Source organism: Mycteria americana, chromosome 3 (assembly GCF_035582795.1).
Source record: "Mycteria americana isolate JAX WOST 10 ecotype Jacksonville Zoo and Gardens chromosome 3, USCA_MyAme_1.0, whole genome shotgun sequence".
In the NCBI taxonomy this organism is placed as follows: Eukaryota; Metazoa; Chordata; class Aves; order Ciconiiformes; family Ciconiidae; genus Mycteria; species Mycteria americana.
Genome location: NC_134367.1, coordinates 7006272 through 7019304, shown reverse-complemented (window position 1 = coordinate 7019304; position 13033 = coordinate 7006272). Strand labels below are relative to the sequence as shown.

Sequence of the window (13033 nt, the reverse complement as noted above, 5' to 3'; positions counted from 1 at the left end):
CAGCTCTGTTCCTAAACCTACTGCCAAATCCTTTTGTAACCCTGGGTAAGGGAAAGAAAGCATTTCTAGCAAAAGACACTTTATAACTCAGTAATAGCCTTGTAGCTATTAAAAAAAAAATTACATAAAAAGTTACATAAAAGAAGTTACATAAAAAAAATAGCGCACACATTTCTTCAGCGACTTAAAACAACTGTTTTATTTTTGCTTTTCTGCTCTTTATTTCCAAGGGGAATAAAGTTTCCAACAACCCCAGAAGGCCCGAGGCTCCCCTCAGATACCGATTTTTGTTTGGTTTATGTGCTAAATGCAAAAGTTCCCCCAGATGTGCAGTTGCGGTTAGGACAGCTTTCGCTCCAACGCCTCCCCAGTTAGATCCTGCTCTGTAGATGACGCCTAACCGTCAGCTGGAACCCCACGCAGCAAAGATACTGAACCGAGAGTATCAAACTTCCCTTTACGACTTCACGTGAAAATAAAGCTGGTTTGTTTTTTTTTTTTTTTTCTTTTTTTTGTAATTCTGGTTTTGGCTAAAACTCTTACAGTTTCAGAAATGCAGTACTTGGCATCCTTGTTTACTGCTGACTCCAAGCAACCCCTGCGTTTCCCCCATATACACGTTCCTGGGTATCAAGAGAAAACCCTTCCAGAAGCAGCTCCTCCGGTTACTGCGAGCCCATCAGCTGAAGGAGGACACGGCAGGGCAACCTCTTAGAAAAGCAGCAGCAAAGCTGCCAAACTCAGTCCCAAACCAGCCGCTCGGCCAGGCTTAAAACCCCTTCCAGCAGCTCTTATTAGCAGCCAAGCACTTAAACCCGACCGCATCCTCTCCTGCGAACAGACAGAGATCTTTCAAAGCACTTTCGCTTTATGGGATGCAAGTATGATGGAGCTGGGCTATCGGATGTTTTCTCGGAGCGATGGACATGGAATTTTCTCTGCGTGGATGAAGGGAGCCGTTAGCTGTGAAGGGGAGCCAGGAGCGGAGCAATACGTTACTAGAAATGAGTACGTTTCCTCCTTGCTCCCCTTTCAGGTGTGTCGGGGGGGGTCGTCAATATCTGATGGTGGCACCGCTGGGGTTTTACTGGTGCGTGTTTATTCCCACGCGTGTCCTACGGGGCAGAGCAGAAGAGCGCGGGCAGCGGAGGCAGAGCAGGCGGCACATCCATCCCTCATCCCTAGGCGGCCAGGTCGAAGTCGTCGCGCTCCTGGTTGTAGTCCAGCACCTTCTGCCGGAGGCGAGAGGCGTCCACCCAGGTGATGAAGTCCTCCACGGCGCGGGGGACGAGGAGAGCGGGGTCGGTCACCACCTCGGGCCCCACGCGGACGTGTCCCTGCTCCACGAAGGTGACGGCGTGGCGCAGGTTCTGGGCCATCCGCAGCTTCACCAGCAGGCAGGGCAGGCGCCGCCGGCAGAAGGCAGCGGCCGAGAGGCTCTCGCAGGCGGCCAGCGACCGCCGGCAGCTCACCAGCCCCAGCCCGTACAGCTTCTCCAGCAGCGCGGCGGCGCAGCGGGCGCGGAAGGCGGCGCTGGCCGGTCCCAGGTCGCGGAGGCGGCGGGCTAAGGCGCGGACGGTGCGGGCCAGCGCCTTGTACTGCACGTAGTCCTCCCGCCGACCCAGCCGGTAACGCCGCAGCGCCTTCACCTCGGCCAGGCTCCCCGCCGCCGCCTCCCAGCTCACCAGCTCCAGCCGCCGCAGCAGCTTCTGCTCGTGGTACTTCAGCTTCCGCACCATCTTGGGCACCCACGCCGCTCCGCGCCGCCGGCAACCACGGCCCTTTCCGGGGAGGAGCGGCCGCGCTCCGCCCCGCCGCTGCCGCCGCGTCCCCGGCGAGGGAGGCCCGGCCCGGCCCGGCGCGGCTGCCGCCCGCCCCCGCCCCGGAGGCTGCCAGGCCTGGCTGGGCGGCTGCGGGAGGAGCGGGCCCGCCGAGCCTCTCTGGCGGCCTGAGGATGGCCCCGGGTCTCTTCCAGGCTGTGCCGGGGCTGCTGCCGGGAGAGGGAAACGTGGCAGCTAAAACCCAGCCCGGCTGCCGGAGCGAGGGGCAGGGGGTGCTGCTGGGGCCTGCCGCCTAGTCTGGGATGCGGCTGCTTCCCCCTGCGCTCTGCTCGGCCCCGGGGCCGGCCCGGCTCGGAGGTGTCACCCCAGGTATGGGCCGGGGACGGTCAGACCTTCCCAACAACCTCTCCTGCACGGCCAGCCCTTCCTTTTCTCTCCAGGGATCAAATCCAGGCTTCGTCATTCCTCTTGGAAAAATGGCTACAGCGTTGGTTTTCTCCATGACGTCCTTCTCCCCCAGAGGCGTAGGCCGGTTTTGTTTACCGAGGAGCTGCAAAAACTTCCATCTCTGCCGTTCGTACGAGGAGGAGCAGCTCTAGGTCGCAGCCAGGCAGGGAGGGAGCTGCCTTCGCGTCCGAAACTCGCCGCTCTTGGGCTTGCGTTTCCCTGATTGCGCCCAAGAAGTGAGACTGCTGCTGCTCTGCACCGCAGCACCTCGACCTCCCGACTGCCACCACGGCCTCCCCAGCCAAAGGCTTCCTCCCTGCCTTTCTGTTTAGCGCAGGGTGTTGTCTGATCCTTGGGATTCCGGACACTCTGCTCGAAGGAAATTCCCCACTAGAGCAGGTCAGGTTGGTGAGTCGGGATTTCAGGTTTCTGATTCTCGTAAGCAGATTGTTGTATCAGCTCAACCTTGAATTTCCTACTCCTGGATCTTCAACGCGCTGAATTTTTTTCAGGGTGGGTGATCTGGTCACATAGGCCATGGCGGTCTCTTGATTTGCTTTGTGTTTTTCCCCAGGTTTGTTGGTGAAGGCACCAATGGAAATGGGGAGCAGCAGCACTGAGAAGTTTTATAGGATCCCTGAAGGAAAGGGACCGCACTCGGTTGGATGTACAGACCTGATGACAGAAAATGCGGTTGAGGTAAAGCTCTCGGTTGTTCCACCTTTGGATTTAAGCCACGATGTTAGTGAAACAACTTGCTGTATTTTTACAGATGAATCAAACAGAAGGTCTTGTCTGTGTGCAGGGATGCTCCATGGCTGACACTCACAGCTGAGCTTTGTATCCTCTCCATCCCAATGTAGGATGTGTACTGGGCAGAGTTCAGAAAATATCAGGTGTCTCAAGAACTGGTTCAATTTACCAGATGGATGTAACCTGCAAGTCTTCCCCATGGCTATGTCTCCCTTCCTCCTAATATCCTTACCTTCCTGATTCCCCTACACAAGATACTGCAGAGAAGCTGTGTCCTCCTGGGACCCACGGGGTTCCTCCCGTCCACCCCAATGCTCCCTTCTGCGTTGGGCTCCTGGGGAGACTCCATGCGCAGTCTCCGTGACTGTAGCTGTTGTCATCACAAAGATCCCAGTGGGATTTGGCAGGGTTGGGTGATGAGGGTATGTAATGTTTCAGCTGCAGGGTAAAGCATGAGACATCTTCTCAAAATTTTATCTGTCTGAAAAAGAAAAGGATGCCAATTCTGCAAGTGGTTAGTAGAGAGAGAAGCCACGATAAGAAGAGGGGGACAGTGAATAGCCAGCTAATGAGCTCGCTTATGGGTTTCCATTTCAAATCCTCTTGCTTTTTTAATTTTCCTATGAGAGTACGCCTGCATTTACACTGTGGTTTTACTCCTCAGACTAGCCAGGTATAGTGGAACTTGTGATCAGTTTGTAGTGGTTATTCATATGTGTTCCTTTACTGAGCTTACTCTGTCTTAGCACAAAGAAGCGATTAGTTTCTCTTTGCAATCAGCCCATGTGTTTTTCTTAGATAAGCAATCTGTATAATTACAGTTCTCTCAGGCATAGATAATGAACCTGTTTCCCTTCTGGTAAGCAGTTAGTCACCTGGAGAAGTTCATGGGGGCTATTCTGGGATCAAATTAATATCATTACCAGTATGGATGAAGGTTTGATGATTTCTTCCTTAATGGCCTTTGTGTCAAAGGTTGATTTAAGTTTGATGAGTAAATAGAAACAAGCTTCATTAAACAAGCTTTTGGTACACGTTGTGTATGAAACTGATAAACTAGTGTTCAAGAAACCAGACTTTATTCCAAAGCTCATGTTATTTTTGGCTCTAGACTTAACTTGTTAAAACAAAAGTAGAGTTGGAGCAAGACAGTGAATTTCAATAGTGTGTCACAAATTCCCTTGCAAACCAGGAAGTAAGAATGCAAATTATACACAGTTCATCTGCTTGGACATCTGCTTTAAGGTGTGCCGGTGGTACATTGCTGCTGTCTGCATAGGAAAAATACTGGCAAGGGGGGCATGGAGGGTCCACGTGAATGTGGAAAGTTTGGGTGGTTTCCTGGAAGACCTGGAGTGCAGACAGTAAGAGAAGATTCAAACCGATGGTAGGAAATGGAGGCAGATAAAACACAGGTTAACAAAATTGTGTTTAAAAAGATGGAGCACTACAGACTTGTAAACATCTTGATGAGGAGGGAGGACGATTGTCCTGGTTTCGGCTGGGATAGAGTCCATTTTCTTCCTAGTAGCTGGTACAGTGCTGTGTTTTGGATTTAGTATGAGAATAATGTTGATAACAAACTGATGTTTCAGTTGTTGCTGAGCAGTGCTTACACTAAGTCAAGGACTTTTCAGCTTCCCATACTGCCCTGCTAGCGAGGAGGCTGGGGGTGCACAAGAAGCTGGGAGGGGGCACAGCCAGGACAGCTGACCCCAACTGACCAAAGGGCTATTCCATACCATATGGCGTCATGCTCAGTATAGAAACTGGGGGAGTTGAGTTGGCTGGGGGGATGCAGCCGCTGCTCGGGAACTGGCTGGGCATCGGTCAGCGGGTGGTGAGCAATTGCATTGTGCATTGCTTGTTTTGTATATTCTTTTATCATCATTATTATTTGCCCTTCCTTTTCTGTCCTATTAAATTGTCTTTATCTCAACCCATGAGTTTTACCTTTTTTCCGATTCTCTCCCCCATCACACAGGGGGGAGTGAGGGAGCGGCTGTGTGGTGTTTAGCTGCCTGCCAGCTTAAACCACAACAATATATCGCACTCCTTTGCTGTGCAGCTGCCCAAGAGCTTTACTGACAGCCTTTTGCTCAGGTTAGCCAGGAACACTATAGCCACGTTGAGACCATGCCCCTGACTCTACCCGCATCTCCTCTGCTGGTCCACACTTCCAGAAACTAGTCTCAGGGTAAAATTTGTCTTGCTAGCCCAGTGGGAAATACACTTCTAGGAGGGTCCTTTTTTCCCCCCAGTTTAGCAAGCTGGATTGGGTCAGTAACAGCTCCATGAGACTCACTGGTGCAAAGAAAGCAATGACAGCTCCCAGCTGGAAGGGTGAAGGGGACACGGTCACCCCTGTTAAACTGATCAAACTATGTCATCGTACCATTCCCCGAAGGGAGGCATAGTGAGGAAGACAGAAGAAAAGATCCAGCAAGATGCAGAAATGGAGCAAATAGGTAGTGAGTGTTTGTAATGATTAACTTAATTAAACGGAGCATTTTGAATTAGCTATAGGCTAACCTAGAGAAGGTGAGGTGTATCTCTACCTGGATGCCAATAGTCATGCTACTGTAAATTCATTGCAGGGACAAAAAGATAGTGACGCAGGAGTGGTATCAAAGCCTGTATAGGATAATAATTTTCTCGTGAGATTCTCTTAATGCTCTTGAGCTGTCATTCTTGCATCTGAAGCCCTTGACGTAAATGTTTTTATCTTCCTTTTTCTCTGCCATAGATAAATAAATATCAATCTTCCTTTTTTCCCCCCCTCCCCTCCTAATCCCAGGGAAGCTTCTTGCGCCTGTATTATCCATCATGCGATGCCACAGATAACGAAGAGGCACCATGGATTCCAGATAAAGAGTACTATCAAGGACTCTCTGACTTCCTTAATATGTACCGAGTTGTAGGAGAAAGGCTTTTCCAGTACTATGTTGGTAAGACTGGTTCTGGTTTTATTCCTTGACTAGTGCCAGGGCATGAGCTCTGTATGCAGGTCGTTGCCTCACTGCTCTGTAAGCAGTGTTACGCTGCAGGACTGAAAAATAGTTTCTTCTGAGGAACTCTGTGTGTTTGAGAAGGGTTTGTGTAGCGATGCTCAATGCTGAATGTGACCCAGTTCTCAGGCAGACCCGCAGTCCCTGACTGCTATGAATAGGAGTGTCTGGGCAGTTTGCTCTAGGAAGAGCTTGGGTAAGCTGCACCTGTGTGTCGGGATTTAAATCCCACAAGGAAATGTGCAAATATACAAAGGTCAGATAGATACTAAGGTCTGAATACCAACAAGACTTGGATGCCTGACTGTTCTTCAAAATCTCTTCTCGTAGGGTTTAAGAGGCCTTGTGCTACGGCTTGGATGGGAAGAGAAGGAAAGTGTCTTCTGCCAAGTAGAAAGTATTTTCAGAATCGGGTCCTTATTTGTCTTCTGCATTTTAAGGATGAAGATAAGGAAGACCTTATCTTCAAATGACTGCTCTGAAATCAATGGTCACCAGACTCTTGGGATCTCTCCCATGGGAACAAATGCTTTCTCTTATTTCAGTAATAATGATAAACGCTTTGATTTTTATCTAGGTTCAGTGACCTGTCCTGCAAAGTCAAATGCTGCTTTTAAGCCAGGAGAAAAATACCCACTCCTCATTTTTTCCCATGGACTTGGAGCTTTTCGGTAATTCCGCAGTTTGTTAACAAACCAGTTTGTTGTCTGCAGTTTGTTGTCATCTGTGGAGACAGCAGTCTCCAAGGATGGTTCTGAACAGATTTTCAGTAGGGGGGTGAGATCCCTGTGGAGTTGAAACAGATTTGAAGAACAGGCTGCTGTGTATCAGTATGCCTCCACTAAAATCAACAGCAGTAAATAAAAGAAGGGTTGACGTATTTATTTGTGTTTTCCCTTTGTATTTTAGGGGTGAAGGTATTTACCAATCCATAAGCATGTTGTGAAGATTAGTTAGTTGATTTTTGGATAGCTCTTTGAAGATGCAAAATATCATATGTGCTACTTTTTAAAAATCATTAGCATTTTTCCTTCTGAATAGATAGTAAAACAGTAACAAGGTTTTGTGAACAGGCTTTGGTGACTGGCATACAAAATCCTGCTCTACTGGCTAGCAAATTCAAACAGAATAAATACATTATTGGGGCTAGTGCATATGTAGTGTGGTCAACATTTAAAGAGCAGTGTAATTGAAATAATTATATATGCACGTGCCTCACCAGAGTGTGGTTTTGATTGCAGGACAATCTATTCTGCTATTTGCATAGAGATGGCTTCCCAGGGCTTTATAGTAGCTGCTGTGGAGCACAGGTGCGTATACTGCATGTTTTTGAGTTCTGATGGAATGAAAGTTTCTCACATTGAATAGAATGTTATTTATTGTGAAGAAGAACTTACGATTTTTTTTAAAAGAAAAACTAACATATCTTCTTCAGTTCTGCCCACTCCCCCTGTTTCTCTAGCTCAACTCTTATCTAAGCAAAGGGAATTTGCTGAGATAAGTCCTTGAATGAAAAGTCCCAGGGTAGATATTGTTTGTCATTCTTCAGGCATGCTATTTTTCTCTCTCTTATTGTTAGAACATGGAGAATATAAAGGAAGTGGGAGTTTTGGTGGGGTTATTGCATTATTTAGAAAGTCTGTCTACACTCAGTTGTGATTGCAGCAGCGCTGGGTTGATAGCTGCATCTCTTGAGATAAGTGAAATCTAAAACTTCTGCTGACTTAATCTCAAACCAAATGGAATACATCCCCAAACATAACCTTTTGTTGCTATTACAGAGATGAATCTGCTTCAGCAACGTATTACTGTAAAAAAAAGTCCATTTCTGAACCACAGGAAGAGTCTACATCAAACATGGAGAAGGAGTGGATCTACTACAGGAAACTAAAAACCGGAGAGGAAGAGCGTTGTTTGCGCCACAAGCAGGTACTCATCCTAGGTCTGTGCTCTAGGAAGTGAGGCAGGAGTGGTGTGTTTAGGACTAACTAGCAGACTCTTTCCCTTGGGCCACGTCTGCAGTCTTCTCCCATGACTCAGGAGCATAAAAATGCATCAAGTCATATGTTCCTGAAGATGGGAAAGCCAACAGCAGCTTTCTTCAGAGCATAAACTACTTCCTCAACAAAGCTTTCTCATGAAGTTGCACTGTCGAGCTTAGTCAGCTGTTTCTCCTCTGGTTCCACTCAACTTTCTGTTTCTTCTCTGTGTCTTCACACTTTTGCTGCCCAGCCCAGTCTTTTAAGCAGCACAGAGTTGAATTCAAATATTTGTGTTGCCTTAGGCTTGCTTCAGCTTTTGTTTACTGTTGGATAGCAAGATGAATCATGGCTGCTTGAAGAGGGATGTTTGCTTCATCACCTTCAACACACTTTAATGTGGTTTATAGTAATGTAAACAATGCAGGCTTCCTGATTATAGGCAGCATCCATGCTAGTTACGATATGGCCATACTGACGAGCTCTTCCAAGCATAAACTTCACTCTTAAAATATGGGAGTGTTTTCTTCCAGCTAATGCAAACGCAGCCAGGGAGGTGTTTCTCTTTATCTCCCTCGGCCATACAGACAGCAGTACAAGTGTCATTTCCTGTGTGCATACACATGGAGTCTAAATACGTAATATCTGAGCTTGCAATTAACCTCCAGAAGCTGTTGCCTGCAAATTTCACTAATAGAGAAGTCAAGAGATAGAGATTTATTTGAAATTCAGTGATGCACAGACATCTTGCTGGCTGCCTACAGGCTGTGGTTCCCAAGGATGCCACTGTTCTTTTTGAAGCTTTTCTTTTACTGACACACCGAAGTCAAAAACACTTCTTATACTGAACAATTAAAACCTTTATTTAGAACAGCTTTACTACAGTTTTCAAGAATGTGTATATATATAAAACAAGACGGGCTTCTTGGCTGTTTCTTATTTTGGGTTTATCCAGTATAAAGACAGTTTCAGAGCTATTGTGCAGATGGGGCAAGTGGTGTAATGACATTTGCTCATCAAAGTGAGCATGAGGAGGAGCAGCGAGTCAGCCTTCCTTGTAGTTGTGCAACTTAAGCCTTTGCACATCTCAACAACCCCTTCTCTGAGTAGTGACAGGACAAAGGAGTTGAAGGTCTTTGGCACACATTATAGGGATAAATTCCTCCGCCTGCAGAGGATCTACGCAAGAGCTTCAACTCTTTGGACCTCCAAAAGTCAGCTTCATTGTTAGTCAGACCTTGTCAGAGTTCCGTTTTACAGTTCCATTCTGCAGTTCTGAATAGTTGTTACCATATCAGATGCTTAAGGGAAAAAAGAATCAGACTAAGTCTTGTGTCCAAAGGGCTGGCAATCCTAGCAGGTGTCTGATAAACCCTTCCACTGCTCTGCCTCAACTTCTCTTTCTCCCCAGGTGCAGCAGAGAGCACAGGAGTGTATCAAAGCTCTCAATCTCATTCTTGAAATCAATTCAGGAGAGGAAGTAATGAATGTACTAAATTCAAACTTTGACTGGAATAGCCTAAAGGTGAGTGAAAGGTGGTGACTGCATTTTGTTAAACACCCAGTAATGCTTCTGGTTTCCCTCTTCCATTTCTAAACTGGTTCCTGTAAACTATTCTGAAGATCACACCATAGATCTGTGAACATATTCTCAGGTCATCCCAAGCTGGATAGATAGTAATAGAGCTGAAACGATGCTCTTCCTACTTCAGTAGGATCTATTGCCTAAAAAAATTATTCCCTTAAAAAAAAAAAAAGTTTGGGAAAGAAAGTCTCTTACAGCACCTGGATTCTTTTGACAGGATTCTGTTGATACTAGCAGAATAGCTGTGATGGGACACTCTTTTGGTGGTGCTACAGTTATTGAGAGTCTCAGCAAAGAATTAAGATTTAGGTAAGTATGCGAAACAAGGCAAGAGACATTTGGCACTTGAGAGGTCTGGAGCAGGGGACCTTACCTAAGATCCCCCCACTACTAATTAGCTCTTGAAGAAAAGTTTTGTTTGGCATGTCCTGTTTTCTCAAGTCATGCTTCTTTCAACTGTGGGGATGTGGTGGAACATAATAGCATAAAATCATATTATATCATGATACTGTGGGACCCTGCAGAAGCTCCTGTGCCCAGCTGCACCTGGCAGTGGAGACCAACAAATGCAATAATGGATTAATTCTCTTCCCCCAGAGTAGAAATCATTTTGAAACAAAATTATTCATTAACCTGTTTACCTGTTCAGTATCATAGACAGAGTTTGTTTCCCATGTCTCCTGCAAATCAAAGCATGCTGAGAACTTCCATACAAAGCTTTCTGCTTCTGTGACAATATCCAGTTGTTTTTGACAGGTGTGGCATTGCCCTCGATGCATGGATGCTTCCAGTAGGTGATGACATTTACCAAAACAGTGTCCAGCAGCCGCTGCTTTTTATCAACTCTGAAAAATTCCAGTGGGCTGACAATATCTTGAAGATGAAGAGACTCAGCTCCAATGACACAAACAAGAAAATGATCACTATCAAGTAAGTGTCCAGGATCCATCATTTCTGTGGTTGAAGATGAATCTTTACTCTCTTGTTGGAGCTGTTCAGTTACATGTAACTGCAAAAAGACAGACAGTCACTGTCTTCCTCACGGCCCAGGTTTTCACTGCATGTTTAAATTGGACAGCAGTATGTCCCCCACAGTGGAGACAGAGACCTCTCTCAAAGCAGCCAGTAACCCTAAGTTTAAGATACTCCAAGGTGTGCAGTCCTGCCCTGGGGCACAAGTTTTGCTCTGGGCCTCATGCATCATCTGTGTTTGCACACTTTAATTAGCCTTCTGGGTGCAGTTACGCAGTCACCTAGTGAAAACACTGCATACAGGGGAGTGGATGGCTCTATAATCCACCTTATACTCAGAGCAGAAAGACAACTTGAAGTTTTGCCAAGCCTACTCTTTACTGCCGTTGCAATTATAGTGACTTACAGTAAGCACGTACAAAACTTCCTCCCTTCTGTGGTTAGGACATAATTTACTGCTAATCTTGCATGCTCATGAGATTAATCTGTTTTCTCTTCTTCTGCTAAAGATGACAGCATAAGATGTGTGACTGTCTTTGAGGAAGTCTGTGCAACCCATGGCATCTTCTAATCAGATGACTGCATTCTTATAAGCCTGTTGATCACTGTTCTATTTGCAGGGGGTCAGTACATCAGAGCTTTCCTGACTTTACCTTTGTGAGCGGAGAAATCATTGGAAGATTTTTCAAATTAAAAGGAGCAATAGATCCAAATGAAGCTATTGATATAAGCAATCATGCTTCATTAGCCTTCCTGCAGAAACATTTGAGTAAGTATCTGTTTACATCAAAGTATGAAGTTAAATTAATACTTAATTCCTGTGAAGCTTTTTATATAACCATTCTGTTTAGAACAAGATCAAAAGTAAGTGTGTCAGAAAAGTTTAAGTAGAAAAAACAACAGTCAGACTCTCTTTCTAGAGGTTTGTTAGTTACTTTTGTAATCTAAGCAATTCAGAGGGGGAACATTGCAGTTTTGTTCTAATACATAAAAACCTGGAGTGTCATCTTTCCCTCCTTAAGACATCGTGCCTGCCCTACTTTGCCAAGTTGATTCATCTGTCCTGTAATTTAATTTTTCAGTGTAGCTTTACGAAAAGTTGACTACTTAATGCATTACCACTTGGGTTTTCTTTCTCCCATTTTATAGGTCTTAAGAAAGATTTCGATAAGTGGGATTCTCTTGTGGATGGCATAGGACCCAATGTTATTCCTGGTACCAATATTGACTTACCTCCAGCTGAACCTGAATAAGGAATACCAAGAAGTACTGAAAATGCCACAGACATCAGGACACTAATGTTGGCCAGACATTGCTCAGACATGTGATAGCATTGGTCACCTACACAGCTTTTGGGGTGTGGAACAAAAAAAAAAAAGAGAAATAAGGCATTAGGTTACATTATCATGAAAATGTAGAGAGGTTTTAGTTCAAATGAGTTAGTGGGATTCTCCGAAACACTGCAACAGGGTAATTTCTGCTTTATAGGCAGCTGGGGGAAAATGACTTAATGGTAATTTAAATGCTCTTTCTGGTTTTATCTTAGAATCAAGTTTGCAGAGAGAGAGATTAAGCTCCAAGGAATTCAACTAAAGTTCTGCTTACCAAGCTTTAAGTCAATTTGCATCCAGCAAGCCTTTTTTTCAGTGTTAAGAAAAAAAAAATCTCTCTAATTTGTTATTAAACTACTTAGTATTTCAGCTATGCTCTAACAACAGTTGAGAGCTGGAGAAGGTTTTGTTCCTTCTAGTCACAGAGGTGCCAGTGGAAGGTGGTCTTCAAAACTGTCTTATTTTAGTAAGAGTCACAGTAAAAGCTACAGGAAATACTTTAAGATAACAGAGAAAGGTGTTTGTTCAGATGCAGGACTTCTCATATGAACTTAATCCATTTACATTTAAGATCTGTGTTTACTGCCATACTCAGAGGATGTTTCCATTCCAAAAGCTGCTGAAATGGTCACTCTTGTTGTAGCAAGTGTAATTCCCCTTAGGCAAAGGTCCAGCACTGCCTCTCTTGTTAATCTCTGTATTACTCAGTCATACTGTTGTAGGTGAAATTACAGAAGAGATGCCACTTCTACCACTCCCTTTAAAAAGGAGTATGCAAGCATTGGTTGATCATCTTGATGCCTCTCATGGTTGTGATACTCTCTAGCCACTTGTCTTTGTCCAGGTACTAGCATTGCTGTCTGTATTTGCCAGTAGAAGCAGTTGACTATGGGGTTAGCTAAAGAAGGGTCTGATTTTTAGAACAAAACTCTTTGAAGCTGCCACATAGAAGGCTGATTTCTAAATGAATAAGCCTTGCAAGAGGGGGACTACTTCTAACTAGCCTATTTGTTTCAAAAATCACATTACAAACAAAACAACTGAAGCAAGTGGAACAAGCAAAGCAGTTAGCAGTGTAATTAAATATTTATATAATCTGTGATCTTAACATGAGATTGCAACAACATCTAAGACTTGTTTTTCAGAATTTAATTAAATTCTCTCCAGTCTACCATCA

At 45.3% G+C, this 13033-nt stretch overlaps 2 protein-coding genes across 6 annotated transcripts in view; one reads left to right on the top strand and one right to left on the bottom strand.

The window, feature by feature from the left end:
* The window catches only part of PLA2G7 (phospholipase A2 group VII), a 17562-nt gene extending 4529 nt beyond the window's left edge, over window positions 1-13033 (top strand). The window contains exons 1-11 of one of the 5 annotated variants that reach the window (XM_075497771.1): window positions 2016-2150; window positions 2803-2927; window positions 5779-5929; window positions 6567-6660; window positions 7231-7299; window positions 7771-7918; window positions 9380-9493; window positions 9771-9862; window positions 10310-10483; window positions 11146-11294; window positions 11675-13033. In XM_075497771.1, the coding sequence (XP_075353886.1) occupies window positions 2084-2150; window positions 2803-2927; window positions 5779-5929; window positions 6567-6660; window positions 7231-7299; window positions 7771-7918; window positions 9380-9493; window positions 9771-9862; window positions 10310-10483; window positions 11146-11294; window positions 11675-11778 (1287 nt within the window). In that variant the 5' untranslated portion in view covers window positions 2016-2083 and the 3' untranslated portion in view covers window positions 11779-13033. Of the gene's footprint in view, window positions 1-2015; window positions 2151-2450; window positions 2637-2802; window positions 2928-5778; window positions 5930-6566; window positions 6661-7230; window positions 7300-7770; window positions 7919-9379; window positions 9494-9770; window positions 9863-10309; window positions 10484-11145; window positions 11295-11674 lie in introns of those variants that run through there. The other 4 variants (XM_075497773.1, XM_075497774.1, XM_075497772.1 and 1 more) reach the window with 4 other exon arrangements.
* On the bottom strand, window positions 182-1777 carry IMP3 (IMP U3 small nucleolar ribonucleoprotein 3). The gene has a single exon (XM_075497787.1). It carries the CDS (start codon window positions 1737-1739, stop codon window positions 1182-1184), a length of 558 nt encoding a protein of 185 aa, XP_075353902.1. The 5' UTR covers window positions 1740-1777; the 3' UTR covers window positions 182-1181.